The 20,568-nt window shown below is 33.1% G+C and overlaps 2 protein-coding genes across 2 annotated transcripts; one reads left to right on the top strand and one right to left on the bottom strand.

Moving 5' to 3' along the window:
* Nucleotides 1–2,199: 2,199 nt before the first annotated feature.
* LOC112800429 (uncharacterized) lies at nt 2,200–4,683 on the top strand. The gene is made up of 2 exons (XM_025842699.2): nt 2,200–2,931; nt 3,973–4,683. The coding sequence occupies exons 1-2, from the start codon at nt 2,692–2,694 to the stop codon at nt 4,207–4,209; spliced, it is 477 nt and encodes a 158-aa protein (XP_025698484.1). The 5' UTR covers nt 2,200–2,691; the 3' UTR covers nt 4,210–4,683.
* Nucleotides 4,684–8,616: 3,933 nt separating this feature from the next.
* Nucleotides 8,617–11,226, bottom strand: LOC112800428 (protein LOL1-like). The gene is made up of 6 exons (XM_025842697.3): nt 10,597–11,226; nt 10,325–10,487; nt 10,043–10,156; nt 9,855–9,968; nt 9,665–9,774; nt 8,617–8,931 (listed from the first exon to the last, which is right to left on the bottom strand). Exons 2-6 carry the CDS (start codon nt 10,389–10,391, stop codon nt 8,890–8,892), a joined length of 447 nt encoding a protein of 148 aa, XP_025698482.1. The 5' UTR covers nt 10,392–10,487; nt 10,597–11,226; the 3' UTR covers nt 8,617–8,889.
* Between the last annotated feature and the right edge of the window lie 9,342 nt (nt 11,227–20,568).

Raw genomic sequence — 20,568 nt, 5'->3', positions numbered from 1 at the left:
ATAGAGTTATCATTAGTCAATAATAAAATTTATATGTATATTAGCTCACCTCTACAGATCACAAAAAATGGGACACATATCTCAAATAAACTACTCTTATGATTATATATCTATATATATATTGTTATTATAATTTTGACTAATGTTCTTGTAAGAAAAATTTTATGATTAGTTTTCATAAACCAAGTCAACCTCTTCACATTTCAAAGAAAAGATAAAAAACAAACAAACATAGATCTATTAAAAAAATACAAAAACAACGCACAAAAAAGTAATATAAATAGATAGAAGTCGATACCTAATATGTGATAGAGATGTATTTGTATTGAAATTTGTGAAGATCAGGTTAAAAAATAAAAAATATATGAAAATTGTGTTAGAATTTATGAAGGTGATGAGAAGTTAAAAATATACGAGAATTTCAATGTCAATATAATAATGAAAAATATGTGCTGAAAAATAATTTCAAAATATTTTAAAATACGATAAAAATATCCAATCATTAAATATATATTTTCAAAAATTTTAAAAATTAAAATTTGATATCATTTTTAACAAATATAGAAAAATGATATATTTTTATTCTTAAAATTTAATATTTAAATAAATAAATTTTTTTCCATATTTTTTTTATAAATGGACTAAACTATCTTTAAAAATAAAAAATTTAAAAATTGAATTTTAGTTTATTTTTTTATACATTTTTTAAATTGTTATTTAAACATTCCTACCAAATTTAGGATCAAATATACAAGTGGTTTAGTAAATACAAAAGACTTATAAAAAAATGTACTTTTGTTATATTTCATAACGTAAATAAAGATAAAAGTATTTGTTAGCCAAATTTAAAAATTAAATCTAAAATTTAACATAATCCAGTATATATGTTATTTGGATTTTGGTGGTATTATATAGAGGTGACAAATGATTTAAAACTCATCGGACCATTTTTTAAGATTATGAATTTTTAAGAGTGTTAATTTTACTTGTAGCACCATTTTATTTAAAAAAAAAAATTGACTCTATATTTTGAAAAAAATAAATCCGAACCTTCTGATTTTTAAGGGGAAAAAATCGAGCTTTTTAATTTCTATTTTTAAAAAATTAAAATATTTTAAATTATTTATTTCAAATCGAATCAGACCTTTTAATTTTTACTTTAAAAAATAAAAAATTTAAAATTTTGTGATTAGATTGATGATCAGACAGTCAAAAAAGGCGATTCGATCAACGAAAATCAATTTATCCAAAAATTGCATAGATAATAATCTCTATTGTTCAGTAGGTTAATCTTTAAAGTTTTTCGATGGAAACCAAAAGAACTCTATAGTAGTGTTTTGCGAGGTTGTAGAGCGGATAATTCTCGTTCGCCTAAAGTCGTACAAGCGACGACGAAACGATGAAGTAGGACTAAAATTCCTGGTAAATATATATAAAAATGAGTTAGTTTATTATTGACAAGTGCAAATATGATTAAAATTATGTATTAAAGTTTATTTAGAATTGGACGTTAAGGCTTTCTTTTACTTTTAAACACTCTGATTTTTTTTAAAAATAAAAAAAATTAAAATTAAAATCAGATCATTTGATTTTATTTTCTGCTAAACTATCTCCATATTTTGGGGTGAAAAAATAATATACTTGAAAACTCAAGTTTTGGTCCTATATTAAAATTGTTCCCCCTCTTTGGCCCATAACCATCTTAATAAGTGAAAAGTTATCTAGAATTTTACCCTATGTGTAAAAAGTTTTATGAACAATTAAAAGACATGTCTCATAATAAATATATTAGAATCGAAAAGCAACGAGAAAGAGAATGACAACGCAAAGGATTTTTAGTGTGTTTTCCCCTTTAACCTCTAATTTGAAGGGTCAAAATAAAAAAGATAGAGATTTCAAATAGATGGCAATAGTAACTACTAACGTTTGTGCTTGTTCGGTTGCTATTAAATTGATAATAAAATTTTTCTTAATAAAAAGTATTTTTTTAATATATTTAATAAATTTTTAATAATAAAAATAAAAAAAATTAAAATTTTTTTTTGAAAAATTACAATTTATAATTTTTTTTAAAAAAATTTTCTTAAAAAAAGATGTTTTTACATAATAAATTAACAAAAAGTATTTTTATTTTATTTTATTCAAACATAATTAATAAATAAAAAATATTTTTATATGAGATATCCAAAAATAAAATTATTTTTATTTTTATAAAAAATCTTTAAAAAAAATACCATTGAAAAAAAAATTTTGTAACTCATTCATCTTTCCCCCACTTCCTTCAAAACAAGGCATCCTTTAACTTTGTCCATTATAATTATAAGTGAGATTTCTCATCAAATTTTAATTTTTCAATTTGAATAAACTATTTTACAAGTTAAAAATCACATTGAGTCAACCATTCAATTTGAGGACCAAAATCCACATCACTTGGAATTGATTATATTGGAATTGGAATATTCATTACTGTTGAATTTATCCGTTTTTTTATCCTGATTTATTATTACACTTTAAATTGGCATAGAAACTCGAAAGGAGAGCGTGCATCATCAAAGCAGATTGGTGTCGTTGCTAAGTCTCTTCGTTTCGCTGCTTCAAAATTTCTAAGCTTGCGTGCAGAAAACACACCAATCAAACCAAACGCTGCTGTTACTGCTGCCACGACGTCGTTTTCTGTATTCCATCTGACTAATGGGATTCTTCAAAAAGGTAGCTGGATTGTTAGGGTTTTCGAAGGACGAACCCCATGACCACGATCCCAGGCACGATGCCGACGCCGAACCCGATGCTCAACCTCGTGCTACACCGCTTCGCGTCCAGGAAACTGGGCTTCCGAGAAGGGGCTTTAGCGTTCCCGCCCAAGTCGTCGTCGATCGCCCCCAACCTGGTCCCGTTATCACGCCTTGTACCTCCGGCAACGGCGGAGTTCAGGTCCGTCAATCGTCAATTTCAATTAGCCAATTTTATTTTTTCCCCTTTCACTTGCTTGAATTGAGGGTAGTTTTGGTTTTGATTAACTTCGAATCGAATCTAATTTCCTGAGACCTTGAATCTAATTTGCGCGACCAGAAAAGGGCTTAACTTGGTGTATTCGGGATGCTCAATTTATGCTTTTTATTTACCTTCTGCGCTGCTAAGTATCTGAATTTCAGGGTATAAATTGGTAACTGTTGTAGTGTTTGTTTTCATGGTCATGATCATGAAGAATGCAGATCATATGGCCCTTCCATTGTTTTTCACTTGGAGTTCCAGCATCTATATATAGAGAGTAGAACTGCTATTGACTGCTACATTTTTTTTGTATCGTGTTTTTGGTTGTTGTGAGAATGTTATTACTATCATTCTTAAACTAGGAAAATCTTATTCTTGTGGAATGTGGAATTTTGCAATATCGTTAACCTAATTTTTTTTTTTATGCACTTTAATGGGGTTTGGCTGACATGTATTGACTGAAAATAGAGGAATTAGGTACTATGGTAGTATTGGTAACATATGAGGCTTGTGCATGCTTTACTATCTTCTGCTGGATTTAGTTTAACTATGTATGTTAGATCAAGCATTAAGCCTATTCTGCTCACCTTTATGTCACTTGAATTGTTCACGGTGAAATTTTAGACTGCTCGGTTTGTCATATGCCTTGTATCCAAAATATTTCACTGGCCTTGTTAATTGCATATCAATGGGCATTGTCCTGCTTGATAAGAAAGAATTATCGTAACTTTTCTGGCCTGAGATCTGGATAAGGTTTTGCATTGCTTCTTGCTTATGCAGTTTCCAGTGCTTCATTTTTTGCGGGTTCTGCTAAATCCAATTGATGCATTTATTTTGTTTTCTCAAATACATTAGGGGAGTTGCATAGTTAGATGACATTTTGCACTTTTAAACTTTTTCCCCTTCCTTTGTCCAGTTATTCACTGATGAGCGCCTAGCAGGTCATTAATCTTTTTGAGTTGTCGTGTTTCTCTTTATCAGGGTCTAAAGTGGTATGCAAAGCGTCTTAGGATAGATGAAGATGGAGATGTAGCAGACGAATTCATTGAGGAGATTTCTTCAGAGTCATCAGCACCTGCAGTAGATCATTATCAAATGGAGCCAAGGTTTAAGCTGAAGTACAATACTAAACTGGTCAAAGTGAGAAAACAGATCATGTCAGATGAGAGGAAACTTCAGCATTGTGTGGAACACCAGGGCAGATTGTTGTTGGTATAAAATATCCTTACATGAAACCGGTCTAGAAATTGATTCTTTGGACTTTCTGTACGGTGGGGGAAGTTGCACAAGAAAGGGTCTAAAAACTAGTGTTTTAAATGAGCTTTACTTGATGGTTCCTTTTTGCTCTTTGGATATATCTTAAGTTATGAATATGCCTGGGAAATGCTTGTGGGGATTCAATGTAAAATTTAAGAAAGTCCGAGTGAGTCACCCTACAAATTAAGCTTCTGAATCTTCTCTCTAGTATTATACACAGCTTTTGTGTCAAGTTTCTGCATTTTTTGGTACAAACATTGAATAATGTAATGTAGAAGGGTATTTGATTGAACAGGACCATGTTTGAGGAGAGTTATGGAGCTCTTAACTTCCAAGCTCCAAGTAGTTTTCCAATGAAGCTCCTTCCGAGTTGCGAGGAATGGCAGTGTTCTGTAATTATTGAAATGTTGCACGTTTGATTCTGCTAACCAAAAAGCCGATCTGTTCTTTGTCTCTTTCTAACTACTGTTTTAACTGTTTGTTATGCTAAATAGTTTGATATTATGTGAATGTCAAAATTAAGGGTATAAAAACAGGCCATCGATAAGGAGGGTGGTTGTTACCATCTGATTACATGTGCCTGGCTTGTGTCTCTGTTCTCTTCTTCTACATAATATGTAAACTAAACGTAAATGTTTCATTGATTTGTCTGCCAAATGAGGCATTCATTAGCGTATTGAATTGAATTACCGATAAGGTCATTATAAGATTAACCATTGTAGGGAAACGCATTTATTTAACAGTAAAAGCTTTTGTTCAATTATTGAACCATATCTTTTGGCATACTTCTTAGTCGTTGTTTTGCTGTTGTGAGTTTGCCAGAGCACACTTTTGCATAATGCAAATGCAATTATTAATTCTTGTTATTTAGTGTTGCTTGTGGTTGTGGGTGTCAATTTTATACAGCTATAAATTGATACTTGGTGGTCCAAAATTTGGACCATACATTGATAAGGTGAATGTAATTTATCTCTTGTGTTGAAGAAGTTTTGGTGGGTATGGTGACACTTTGGTCCACTGGGAACTATTTTTTTACTCCCATTTAATTGGAGCCAGTAACAACAAATTAACCAGATTAAGGAATAGGATTTTGAGATTTTCAGGACCTAGTTAGTAAGATGGTTTCTTCCTCAACTTTGCACCCATAACCACTACTTTTGATATTTGATATTTCTTTTTCACAGGCAACTATGCAAAGTCATCAAGTTAAAATGATGCACGCCTGATGAACACAAAATAGTAACTTTCAATTGATCCTGACATTCTTGTAATGATTGAATCCAAATATATAGTGGGGTTAGATAGATTTTGCTACCTCCTAATGGTTCAAGTTGAAGACAGAACACGGGAAGATCGGCACAGAAGACTCTGAAAAGAGCTTTGATCTATCTATATAACCAAAAGGCTGCATATGTTGCTGTGATTGTTGTTCGGTTTAAAGATACATTGGCCTATTGTCTATTCAACATGTCTGCAACATGCTAAATTGAGTATTTATCCATTTTGGTCTCCAAACATTTTCGGACTAGAAATTTTAGTCCTTAATTAAAATTAATTACTCGATTGGTCTCTAATAATTAACTCCGTCAGTTATTTAGGTTTTTTGTTCCATCAACTTTAATGGGAGACAAAATAGTTCCTAGCAACTCTAATAGGAGACAAAATGATCCCTGAGCCCCTCTGTTCGGAAACGATATCGTTCTTCCCCAATTTCCATCATATCTCGTATAACCCTAATTTTTATACTCTTCTTGTCACCTTCACAGTCTTTTTATCCATCTTTTCCTTCCTCCTCTTCAGCTTTAAGATCAAGTCATAGTGTAATTGTCACGCGTGTCGCACCTACCTCAACATATCATGGACCACACACTTCCTAAATCTCTGTGACTGGTACATCTACCTCCTCCGCACTTTACCCACCAGAAACATTCACCTCCACGTCCTGATAACAGCATCACCTCCAACCCCGATAACATCCACTACATCTTCAAGACCAAGTTCCTCAACTATCCCAAGGACACGCCTTTCTCTACTCTCCAACAAGCAATATAGATTATTGGTCATTAGGACATCATGAGAAGATTCTCCTTCGACATCATATGCAAATTCTCATTTGGAATGGACCCTGAGTGCTTCATTCCTTCGAGTCCAAGCTGGCAAACAGTTTCGACCTTGCATCCAAGCTATCAGTACAGCGAGCAATATCGTCATCGCTGCTTATATCGAAACTGAAGTAATTACTGAACATTGGTTCGGAGAAGAAGCTAAATGAAGCGATCAGAGTGGTAGACAAGATGGCCATGGAGATAATAGGGTAGAGGAGGAGGGAGATAGTGACGACGACGACGGGTCTTAACAAATTGGACTTGCTGTCTAGATTCATAGGATCCATCGAAGACGACAAGTACTTGAGAGACATAGTCATTAGTTTTTTTAGTATGAATTGGTTAAGAACAAATTGAATATTTTTATTCTTGTAAACATTGAAGTTGCAGAGTGTACATTGTGTAACTTGAAGTTGATGAGTTAAACAGTTAGAGCTATGCGATATATGCGAGATATGATAGAAATTGGAGGAAGACAGTGTCGTTTTCGAACAGAGAAGGTTAGAGACCATTTGTTCGCTATTAAAATTACTAGAGACTATTTTGTCTTCGTTAGAGTTGACAGAGCAAATGATCTAAGTGACTAACGGAACTAATTATTAGGGACCAATCGAATAATTAATTTTAGTTAAAAACTAAAATATCTTGTCCAAAATTCTTTAGAGATCAAAATGTTTGCTCTCTTCACCACAGTTTTCTGTCTCATGAAAAATTTAATTGAAAAGTTGCACTATGGTCACATTCATATTTTGATAATAATAGCCTCAAAATTTGAATGGGAATGCGACTATCGATTAATCAATTTGCCTTCCTAGAATACTGGTGGCACCAGTCATGCAAGTCAAAAATCAGTTGTTAGTAACCATGGAACTTAGATTGTGGGGCACAATCTTCTCTCACATTGTTCCACAGAATTGGTCCATTGGCTATAATCAACTTGGAAGTTGGGGGTGACAACTACAGGAGTTGGGACAGGTGAAATTAATTAATGCATTGGACTTATTTTGGATCTTTTCATGTTTGCTTTTAGCAACAAAACATAAGATATTATTAGGCTTTTATCTTTGGGGGTTAAATTTGGATATATATCTATTTCGAACTGTGAATATATATATACACAATTAGAGTTAGGATAAAATGAAACCTATGTCAATTTATGTAAAATTATGTCGCTTATAGCATTTTAGATGATAAATATTTTATCTAATTATTAAATCATAAATAACATACAATGAATATCATCTCTACTAGATTTCACCAAATCGGACATCAATAAAAATGTAATTAAAGAACACTTTATTTATGTATATTTCGAATAAATATATTAGGTCGATTTTATAGTATATATTAAAAAAGATACCAAACAATTTTGAATTGAGATGAATTTTTCTTAGATATGAGCCATGGCATATAAGCTTTTAATCTAACACTTACATGAAAAATGATCCTCTCATGAAAAAATTAGAAAGTAAAAAAGTGATGGTTTAATCACTATTAAATTTTAAACTTTGATAACGTATAAGTTTTACTATCTTGATTCATAGATGATTAAACTGTTATTTTCTCATTTTACCAAGCTCAAGGTGGAACTTTTTAGTCTTAATAGTAAAATTTAAACGAGAATCACCGTTTTGATATATATTCTATCTCTGATATAAAAATGATATGGGAGGAGTTTGATGCATAAATTTCTTTTTCTAAAATACTCTTTATTATATAGAATAATGATTAAATATTTGAATAAATAAAAATTGAAATATATGTTATTTTTAATATCAAAATGATAAAAGAACTTATTTTAAAATTAGAAGAAAAAAATTAAGAGAATGAACTAATACTTTTAAATATTTTTCTATTATTTATAAATTATAAAAAATATATTTTTACTATTTTGCAGACTCAAACCCAAAAACTTATTAGAATATTAAAGATTTACTAAAATAATTTCAAATTTGTTACTATTATATATTTAATTCATAAAAAATATATATTACTAGACAGATTTCTAGTATTTATGATGTCAAAATCTAGTGATTTTCTCTTGTAAGTCACTAAGTTGGATCATAAATTATTGCAAGTACTATGGATTTTGAACAGGAATCTGTATGTATGTTGGATTTCACACTCAGATGTTATCCTGTCGAATTTATGGACCCATGTGGGCTGTGGCGTTTTATGTAATGAAAACCAAGATTCGGTGGCCGTACTTGGACCTTTTGTTGTTTGAAGGGGCAGGGGAGAAAAAATACAACAAAAAATTAAATTTCTTCAAAAGCACCCAGAAGCAGGAAAAACATATAATGATAAATAGTTTATCCTTACACCCCAATAATAATACCAAAACTATTTAATCAAATCACTCGAGGGAAAAATAGCTCTATACATGTGAAGAGAATCTCCTCCATCGTACTCGTCTTTTATGCGCTTGTTATTCTCTCAAGGGTGATATATTATAATATATCATATGTAATATGGTGTTTATATATATATATATGTCAATAGCAAAACCAAGGTTTTTAGAGCTTGTGCTGAGTTATCAAGTGCTGAATTTCTGCTCTGTGGTGCTTGTTGATGAGTCCTGCAATGCATCATTCCCAGTTACATCATATTAAACCATAACACCAATATATACCTTATAACAAATAATTTTGTTTAACTAAAATATCATCTAATTACTTTTAACTATCAATTTCAGATGGTAAGTTTCACTTCCTAGAATACTAATTTTCAATTCATATTAGCTTACTACTAATAATAAATAAATGGTTAAATTAGTCTATAAAAGATCACTCGTTTTTTAATTTGGTCTTCAAAAATTTTGTTTTAATCAAATTCGTCCTTTAAAGATTTTAAATTAGTAGTAGTTCTTTTTCCATTTTTTTTATTGATAGTGTCAAAATGCGTTAATATGGCACCATAAGTGACATCACAACACATTTCTAAAAGTCTCAATTGACTATTAACATAATAAATTTATGAATTTAGATCAAATCAAAACCTAATTGAAAAAAAAAACTTGAGATATTAAAATTTTTTAATTTGGAATTGATTTGATCTAATTTATTAAATTAATCATATTAGTAGTTAATTAGGACTACTAGGTATGTGTAGTAATATTAATTAACGTACCATATCAATAAACTTTTTTTTATAAACTAATTTAAAAAATGAATGATCTGGACTAATTTGACTATTTACTCCACTAGTAATAAAAAAATACGATATTTAGCAAGTGATTATTAGGTGTGATTTGCGGGGAAGCTAAGTTGATTATGAAGTTGAAACTGAAGAGAAAAGCAGTGTGTACTGACCCCAACAGAGGTTACAAAACTGCAGACCGCACATTTCACGGATCTTGCTCCATATTGGTACATCAGCAACATCCTACAGTTGCCACAATTAACATGCGCCACTTGATTTGCTGTTACAACAATCACAACCATACATTAACAAAACATTTAGATAGATAGACATAATAAACCCATAATAACATCATCGTACCTTCCAGTGCTAGATTGACGGTGTGGCAACAAGAGCATTGTACACTTGTCGCTCCGCGGATGTACATCAGTAAAGTGTGACATCCTCCACAAATTAACTGGGCCATTTCTGTGCCTGCACACATTAATAAAATGCTTGGTTCTTTTGAGAAACAAACAAAACAGAGAAATTTGTGAATTGGATCATACCAGGTGGTGGCACTGCTGTCACTGCATTGCAAACTGCACAACACACTGACGTGGCTCCAACTGGATACATCAGTAGGTTTCTGCAACCGGAACACACAAGTTGACTCTGTGCACCTACTTAGACCATTCACGTTTTCACATTATCTATTTATTCATAATAATATCAACATCTAACCACTTATTAAATCAAATCCAAACGTCACTAAGGTGTTTCACAATAAATTAGAATATTAGTCTTCAAATTGGAATTTCCCAAACAGAGAGAAAGAGTGAGGAAGATACCATTTGATGGAGGCGTAGTATATGGAACCGATGGTGTTGGGTAGGGAGCAAGTGGAACTGGTGGCATTATAACAAAACTCTCAAACAATATGTATTTTTTTTCTTCTTTTTTAGAACTCTAATCAGAGCATAAAGCTCCCTCTTTCTCCCATTTTCACAGCTCCTACAAAATGTGAAAACATTGCAAAGCAAAGCATCAAAACAAGTGATGATGGGGAATAAAAAGGCATGAAGAAAAGTTAATTAGTTAAGAGTTTGCCATTAATTAGTACCAATTAGCAGCAGCAGCACAGAAGGAGAAGAAGAATAAGAGTGGAGGCTTTGTTGGTTCCTTCAACCATGCATGGAGCTAATTAAAGAGAAGGAAGCACTACCTAAGCTAGGCCCTCTCACCAGAAAAAATGAGACTTTTTTGGTTGAATAATGTGAAAGTGGGGGCGAATATGCAAACTTGCCTTCACAGCTTGCTCTAGATAAGGTGGAGAGAGAGACACATACACTTATAAATGAAAAGGGCCCAAGAAAGGATGTCACTTGGGGAAAAACAATCATTAAATTAATTTAATAAACGTTAAGGTAGTACTAATGGGCAATGGCCATAGGTAAGTGAAAGAAGAAGAAGAAAAAAAAAGAACTCTTTTCATCTTCTTCACTATTTAATGGTCTATTGTAATTTGTAAATAATTAAAATTAAAATAAGTATTCTCGAGATCAAGTCTGACATGGGAAGGCTGGTCCTACTTTGTAGCTTTGAAGCTCAGCCATTGGTGGAATAAGTGAATAACAGTGGAAGCACTTGAGTTCAGCAGGAATGTAATTGTTTCTTTCTTCTCATGGTTAAGATTTGATGGTTCACATTGAACCACGTAGCCTGAACAGTTAAAGTTAAATGAGTATTGTTTGTATGAGAGTGATTTGCATTATATTACTATTATTATTCTGTGTGCTGGGATAATGCCTCTGATTGTAATTGTGGTCCTGCACAAGTGCCATTGAAGACTCTCATTTCCCTTCACCTGCAAACTTGTAATATCACAACTAATTTCGTAGGACATTTTTAAAGATTATAACTTCTCATATCTGAATTAGGTATTGTGGGGGTGGGGGGAACAGTTCATGAGTAACTCTCATGGTTTAGGATTCTGCTTAATTATCCTTTCTTCTCTTATTATTCTATTGAACAAGCGAGTGATAATAGGATAAATCACAAAAAAATGTATTCGAATAATTTTGTTGTTGATGAAAATGTATTTAAATTTTGTTATTGTCAAAAATGTTTTTAAATTATTTAAAAATGCGATAAAAATACCCAACATTAAATATGTATTCTCAAAAAATGTTTTAGAGATTGAATTTTAATGTAATTTTTTATAAGTATGATTAGAAAATTGAGATATTTTTATTCTTAAAATTTGTGATTTTCCGTTAAGTATAGATTTTTTGTGTGTTTTTGTCAACAACTAATAATACTTTTAAAAAATTACAAAAAATATATAGCTAGCGAAAAATCACCAAAATTTAAGAATAAAAATATCTGAACTTTCTAATTATGCTTGCGAAAAATTGCATCAAAATTCAAGTTCTAAGTATTTTTTTAGAAATACATATTTAATATTAAATATTTTTGTCGTATTTTAAAATTATTTGAGAGTATTTTTATCAATAACAAAATTTGGGTATATTCTTCTCAGCAACAAAATTATTCAAATACATTTTTTGTAGTTTATCTGTGACAATAAGTAAATTTGTAAAAATGTTATATGGATACTAACGGTGTACTAAAAAATGTCATTAAATTAAAGTTTAATTATTCTACCGATTCTTATAGTTTTATCAAATTTTTAATTAGATTTATATTTTTTTCAATTTCGTTTCTATATACTATATTAAATTTTGTAACTAAATTCATACCGTAATAAAAATATTAGAATTAACAAAATATTCTATTAAATTATACGGAATATTTAATCCAGGCATATTTATTTTGTTTAACATAATATTTTATTAATTCTAACAAAAAAATATAAAGATATAATTAAAAATTTAATAAAACTATATATAGAAACGAAAAGAATAATTAAACTTTAAATTAATCATTATATTTATATATATATATATATATATTAATTAAATTATTTTTAATTTATATTTTATATTTTAACATGTATTTTATATAAATAATTAATTTTTTGTATGTACCAAATACATAATCTCGTTATATATATATATATATATATATATTTCACTATTGTTGAATTGTGTTTATTTCATAATAAAACATAAATTATTTTCTTAAGTTTATGTTAAGAAAGTTATTTTATTAAATTTGATATAATAATAGTAATAATAATTACCATACTAAAAATTTGATTTTATATTAAAAATAAATAAATAAATAATCCAATTCAATTAAAAAATCAATAAACAAGGGTAGTGAACTTTATGACCGTAATAAAAGAAAATTAGTTTTTTAAACATAAAAGAAATTAATAGTTTTTTTTCTTATTTTCAATAGTTAGTTGAGATAATAAATTATATTATCTATTTTTTTAAAAATTATGCCATCATATTATAAAACTAGCTTTTGTAATTGAATAGTCGATAATGAATAGTTGAATACTTGTTTTAGAACATATATTAAACAGTGATATTTAATTATGTTGGAAATAAAAAGAGATGAATAATTGTAAATTATTTTTTAGTTTGATTATTTTGTTAGTTCACATAGTTTAACTAATTATTTAATCAAGTTCTTGTAATATAAAAGTTTATAATTAGATAGATGTACTAGATAAAAAGAGATATACTACACGTGTAAGATTTTTTGTGAACTAAGTTTAATTAAATTGAACAATAAAATTTGAGTGAGTCGGTGAGTGAGAGTGACAATTTTTTTTTATTGATATTAGACTAATTTAGTTCAACTTAACTAATAAAAAAATTTATACGTATATTAGTTAGATAAAATTTTTAGTTAAATTCTTACTAGTAGTTATTTAAAAAGAATAATAATTATAAAATATTCGTAATTCACCTTACATCAAATATAAAAAATAAATACTCCAAGAATATTTCATATTTTTCAAAAAAAAAATTAACAAGGACTAATTGAATTTTTTTTAAGTTTTATCTAACGTATAGATTTAATTATAAACTTTTAAATAATAAGGATGACCAAACTAAAAATTTCTTAAAATGATAAGAAATTAAATGATAGAATAATTAAAATTTTTTAATTATTTTAGATTAATATACTTTTTATATATAGTTTGATTAAATTCTCTAATATTTGTATGTAGTTCCAGTTTCAATTGATAAACATATTCATGCCAAAAGAAAAAAATTATCCTTATATATTTTTGCTTTTATAGAAGAAAAGATTTTAGTCCTTCATTCAATGTATATACTCTCATCACATCAGCATATATATTTATATTTAATTAATGTCTGATGTATGTTTATAGAATATATATGTCCTGCTATCAAAATGAACACTATAATCAGAGTTGAGAGAGACTTGGAATATAATGTTTGGTTATTTTTACTCCATTTTATCTTAATGTGGTTGATATCCTCCAAGATTCTTCTTTCTAATTTAGATGAATAATTGAGATATAAACAGAGGTGGAGCTAGATAAAATATTAGAGGAGTTAAAAATATTTATACAATAAATTAAGACTAAAATAAAATTTTAAAAAAGAACTAAACTGAAATTTATATATAATTTATATGTAAAAAATTAAAATTAGAGGAGGTCATCGCTCCCCTTTCCTACCACCTAGCTCCGCCCCTGGATATAAAGCACAGCAGCAAGATTCTACTGCTGCTTCCCTTTCTTAAAGAGATTACTAATGTGTACATATTTAAAAAATACTACTCATTCCTAACTCCTAAGTAGAAGTAATAAGATAAGAATCTCTTTAATAAAATAGAGGAGGTAGCATCAAAGTGGTCCTTGAAGTTGTTCTCGAGAATCAAAGTAATCCCTGAAGTTAAAAATTTGTCTAGATCGTCCCTGAAATTGATCTCTGGTACTCATAGTGGTCCTTCTGGTGAATTTCGTCCACCTGGCGCAACCGGAAAGCTAAGTTGGCATCGTTGGTGATACGTTAGCAGGCCAAAACGACGTCGTTTGTTGGGTGGCGCCAAAAAGGCATAAAACGTCGTCGTTTTATGCGAAAAAAAAACCCCACCCTCAACGTTTCACTAACGTCTCGTCTCCCACACTCAAACACACAAACATAACACAAAGCAGAGTTATCTTCTTCTCCGTTACCTTCTTCAGTGGCGCCAATGCTGTTGCCTTCACCAGAGCGTATTTGGGTGGAGAACGTAAGCTCCAGAGGATCGCCTTCATCATCTGCATCAGGCAGAGAGTTGTGAAGACGGGTTTCTCTGATAAAGGTACGCAAAAAAATTTAAATGTGTGGTGAAGCTCTGTTTTTTGAATTTTGTTGTTAATCTATTCTTCAGAAGGGGAAAAAACGTTTTCTTGGAGTGTTTTGTGTTGGAATGCATGCTTGTGTTTTGAGGTATTGGCTAGGGTTTGATCGGGAGGAGGTTTTTTAATGGCTAGGCTAAGTAAGGGGGTTTTTGTTAAGACGGAAACTTGTTTTTTTGTCCAAGGGTTTACTGCTGTTGTAGTTTTAGTTATGGAGGTAGTAAGTTGGTAATGTGCTTGAAGTTTAGGGAGGCTGATATAAGATAAAAAAAATTAAATTGCAGATGGGTGATGATTTGCTTACCATCCTATTTCACCATGGAGGATCATTCATCACTGATGATGGAGGTGTGACTTACAATGGTGGAGATGTCTCTGAGTTTCCAGGAGTTGATACAGACAAACTGGACGTCTTCTTTGTCCGAGACTACCACAAGGATCTTGGATATGACAAGGTCACTCAAACATGGTGGCTGGTTCCTAATAGGCCGTTGCAAAATGGTCTAAGGGTTCTAACAAATGACAAGGAGCTAATGGAGATGTGCTACCTTGGTCAGCAGAACAAGGGGGTTGTTCATGTTTACTATGAACATGGAGTCTCAGAACCTCTTTACATTGAGGAAGAAGAGGCAGTTTCATCTAAAGGGAAGGAGGTTTGGTGATACAGGATTTGAATCCCACCCCAAATCCCACCACCAATGATAATGCAGAGCCAATTCCCACCACAGCAGCATCTACTACAACCTCTGTACCAATTCACAGCACTATTCCCACCGAAAAACCAAACTCAACTACAAAGCTTCCACCTATTTCAATTACTGTTAGTAAACCAGCCAAAAAAATACACCACCACCCCACTGCAACTCCTATGCCAAACCCCAATCCACCCCCAAAAACAGTGACTCAGCCCAGTAAAACCAAGCCGAAAAATCCACCCAAAAAAATGTCGCTACCAACTGAAATGCCTAAACCATGGTCGAAATCAAAAGAGTCCAAGAAGTCTGCTGTACCAAGAAGAGGGACTAGGAATGTAAAATCTGCAACACCAAAACCATGTGGAAGGAGGCCATTAACAAGAGCAGCTGCTATTGGAGCTAGTGTAAGAGGTAATGATAAAGGAAAACAGCCCAAACAGAACATGTTGCATTGTCTAGTTCAGAGGATTCCTCAGATAGTGAAGCGAGTGATGGTTGTGAGGAGGATGAACCATATCGGCCTGATGGTGATTTAGTGTCTAGTGAGGAAGATGTGGGTGTGGAGAGATTAGCAGGAAATAAAAAGATAAATGTGAAGGAGAGAACCAGGAAAGCTAAGAAAACTTCTAAACAAAAGAGGGATGTAATGGTTGAGGATGATGGTCCTGTGTGTGCTGACTCAGGCTCTGAGGATAATGCACATTTTTTTGGACCAATTCCTAGGTTCGGGTCCATGGGAACATATGATGATGCCCAAGATGAAAGTTATGAGGAATCTGATGGTGGAGACTCATGGCACTCAGAAGAACTGAAGACTCCTCCAAATTCTGAGGATGAATTGGAGGAGGTTGATTCGGATGAGGTTTTCCCTGTGTTTAGAGATGTAGGTAGGTTTGGGAAGCTTAGGCTTGCTGTTGGAATGACATTTACTACAAAGATGGAGTTCAAAGAGGCTGTGCGTGAATATTGTATACAGGAGGGTCGGAGGATTTGGTTTAAAAAGAATGATAATGTAAGGATGAGAGCAGTGTGTAAGGATGAGAACTGTGGATGGCTTGTCTATGCTGCTAACAACACTGAGAACAATTACTGGCAGATCAAGACGTTCAAAGATGATCACACTTGTGCAAGGGAAACCAAAAATAGATTGGCTACTAGAAAGTGGCTGGTAGGAAAATTGGTAAAGAAGCTACAAAAATATCCTAACTTAAGACACTGTAAGGCTGCTCAGTATTTTAAGACAAAATGTGACTTGGAACTTAGCAAGTGTTCACTGACTAGGGCCTTAGGAGATGCTAGGGCTGTTGTGTATGGTGATGCTGCTGCCCAGTATAGGATGGTAAGGGATTATGGGCTTACACTGCTTAGGAGTAACCCAGGCTCTACTGTCACAGTTGGAGTTATCCCTCAGCCCAACCCTGATGATGAACCAATATTTGAAAAGATGTACATCTGCTTGGATGCCTGTAAGAAGGGATTTTTGGCTGGCTGCAGACCCCTCATAGGCTTGGATGGAGCTTTTCTGAAGACCCAGCATGGTGGCCAGATCTTGTCTGCAATTGGACAAGATGCAAACAATCACATATATGTGATTGCATATGCAATTTTCCCTATTGAAAATACTAAAAATTGGAGGTGGTTCTTGGAATTACTTCACCAAGACTTGAGAGATTATAAGCAAAACAAGCTCTGTTTCATTTCAGATATGCAGAAGGTACGTTTTATCCATTTTTTATTTAAATTTTGTTGTTGTATAATTTGTATAGGCTGCTCTAATTTTAACATGAGTAATTGCATAGAGTACATAATTTGTATAGGCTGCTCTGATATTATTTGTATAGGCTGGTCCATGTTTTTGTTGTTTTGTTGTTGTATAATTTTGTTTTACATATGCTGAACTGCTGTGTTGTAATGAACTGCTGTGTTGTTGTATAATTTTGCTGTAATGTACAAATGCTTTGCCTAAATAGATGGACTACTGCTGGATGAACTGGTATATATATATTGAACTGATATGTACTGCAACGAACAGGGACTAAATTGATGTCACTTATAAAACTTAAGGGACCAAGTTGATGTCACTCATAAAACTTAGGGGACCAAATAGATGTCACTTATAAAACTAAAGGGATCAGTTTGATGCTCGATAACTTGTATGTCACTATTTTCTTTTTTGAAATCAGGACCTAATCCATGCTGTTAAGGAAGTTTTTCCTGGTGTCCATCACAGATTCTGTGTGTGGCACTTATGGAAGAACTTCAATAAGCAGTGGAAAGATCTCTAGTTGAGAGGGTTGCTATGGGAGTGTGCAAGGTGCACCAGCCAAGATGGGTTCCTAGAAAGTATAAAAAAGATTGAGAGAGTTAACAAGAAAGCTTGGGAGTATTTGAACAAGTGACCTAGAGACTCTTGGAGCCGGACTTTCTTCAGCAACGCACCTAAAATAGACAATATTGCAACAATGCTTGTGAAGTCTTCAACTCAAGGATCAAAGAAGCTAGAACCAAACCTATCATTACACTGTTAGAGGAAGTCAGACTGTATGCAATGAGGTCAATCGCTAGGAACAAAGTGAAGCTTAATTCCAACAATGGTATTCTACCACCTATACAGCGCAGCAGATTGGAAAAAATAAGGAAGGAGTAAAAGAGTTGGGTCCCGATGTGGTCTGGTGACTCTGAGTACGAGAAATTCGAGGTTCACGGGTGGCCGACTATCATGGTTGTTGATCTGGAAAAGAGGCTTTGCACATGTGATTTTTGGCAATTGAGTGGTGAGCTACTTTTACCAGTTTCTTCCATTGTTATTTTTTTTCTTGACTGTTGGCTTAATATTGGTAATATTTGGACTTATGATAATGTTATTTAGGGATGCCGTGTGTGCATGCTTGTGCTGCATTGGCAAGGGTTGGTAGAAGACCAGATGAATTTTGTCACCAATGGCTGACAATGGAGGCATATAATAACACATATGCCTTCCATATCAACCCAATTTCAGGTCAAGCCCTATGGGAAAAGTCACCACATAACAGACCACAAGCACCTAAATTAAAAAAGAAACCAGGTCCACTTACGAAAAAAAGAAGAAAGAATGCATATGAGGAGCCAAGTGGGGGTAAAAAGCAGAGGAAGAAGATGAAAAGAATCTATCAAAAAGGTCACTGTCGTTATTGTGGTGAATCAGGACACACCAAGAGAAACTGCGGAAAGAGAGCTGCTGATGAGGTGGCTGCTACTGCTGCTAAGGCTGTTGCTGTCCAACCTCCAGCTGCTAATGGTGGTGAAGCCAGCGTTGTCCCAGAACCCCCCACCGAAATTCAACTTGAAGCCAGTCAACCACCATTGTCACAAACCGATGACTCTCAAGAGGTTACAAAATTATATCACATTCAATCTTATTATGTGCATGTTCTTCTCCACTTTTAGTAACTATTATACATGTCTTCACTAATAGGTCTTGCCTCCTCCTGTGAGGCCACCAAAACTGCCTCCCCAAAAGGAAGTCATCCAAACAAGAAAAGGCAACTCCAGGAAGCAGCTTTCAAGCAGCAACCACTCCACCTGCTGCCACCCCACCAGCAACCACTCAACCCATAACTCTTCCTCCGGCTCATCCTATGCAAGGTGCATCACAAGGGACCGTAACAAGACTTTTTAACTTCATGAAGTTTGTTCCGAATCCTGGATTCAGACCACCAAGAAACAAAAAATGAAGACTAGGTTTATTATGTTTAGCAGAACATTATTTTGTTTAACTTTTTTGATGAAGCAGTGTACTTTTTGCATTTAGAACCCAAGTGTTGGGAATTTTTTTTGTTCAAAACTTGTGTTCTCAATATGTTGAGAACTGCTGACAGACTTGCACAATATTGCCCTGGCTCTTCCTTGCCTATTTTGTATATGTTTACTGCATTAATATATGATTATGGATTATTATGGCCTCATTGAACTTGAGCTGTACCATATTTTCTTTTTGTTGTTCTCTAATATGCCATTACGATTAAAAAAATTAGAGGATTCCATTAGTCCTGCAGGAACAGTTATGTATACATATAACCTCTACTTTATTCAGATTCCAAATTACTCTTGGACAGTCATGTAAAACAGTTTAATCTGCATTCCTTTCAACCAAAATGACAAGTGAAATTACATGAACAGAACAACATATGCATATCACATTTCACTTAGTTTTTGGCTAAATACAATTGACTATGCTGCCTATCCAATCTTAAGACAAACACAACAACTGTAACCAGCAGCATCAGCATACATGTAAACAAGAAAATCCCCCCCATTTTCAGAACTCTAACTTCAGACTCTAGTCTTCCAAGTTTCCAAGCAATCTTCATCTTTCATTCTTCGTTGTCGTTTGAGGAGCTTGTTCTACCATCACATGTCACCGTATCTTCTTCCAGAATTTTGTCCACCCAAAGAAACAACCCACACCACCTCTTACCTGCAGTCTAAACCCAGGAAAGTGAATCAACCAACCTCTAGATTTACCACAAGGAACAGCATCAAGCACTTACATTGTAGTTTGGGAAACCCACGAACGGTCTCCGTGGATTAGAATCCGTCGCTGACCATCGCAGCACTGGTCTCGCCCCGCATGCACACCATTCTGGCAGACGTACATCTCTGTTTGTATTCATCCTCCTCATGATGCTTTCAAATGATCTTGGGTTGTTGGAGCTCCCAGCTGCGTTGCTCACGCTAGCCATCAACACTGGTGTTCGATGATGAAGACAACACCGAAGACTCACCTCTGGTGCGATGGAGAGGAACGGAGAGAAGATGAGAAAAGCGTGTGCGATGGAGAAGAAAGGAGAACAGACTCAATTTGGGGGTTAGGGTTTTTAAACTTAAATTAAGGACCAAATTGACTCCAAAACGTTTACTAGGCCACGTCAACTAGCCGTTGGGCTGCTAACGTGTCACCAACAATGCCAGCTCAGCTTTCTGGTTGCGCCAGGTTGATGAAATTCACCGGAAGGACCACTATGAGTACCGGAGATCAACTTCAGGGACGATTCAGACAAATTTTTAATTTTAGGGATTACTTTGATCCTCGAGGACAACTTCAAAGACCACTTTGATGCCTACCTCT

This window comes from Arachis hypogaea, chromosome 5, assembly GCF_003086295.3.
Source record: "Arachis hypogaea cultivar Tifrunner chromosome 5, arahy.Tifrunner.gnm2.J5K5, whole genome shotgun sequence".
NCBI lineage: Eukaryota > Viridiplantae > Streptophyta > Magnoliopsida > Fabales > Fabaceae > Arachis > Arachis hypogaea.
Note: the sequence above shows the minus strand (reverse complement) of the source record. Positions and strands in the feature narration are given on the sequence as shown.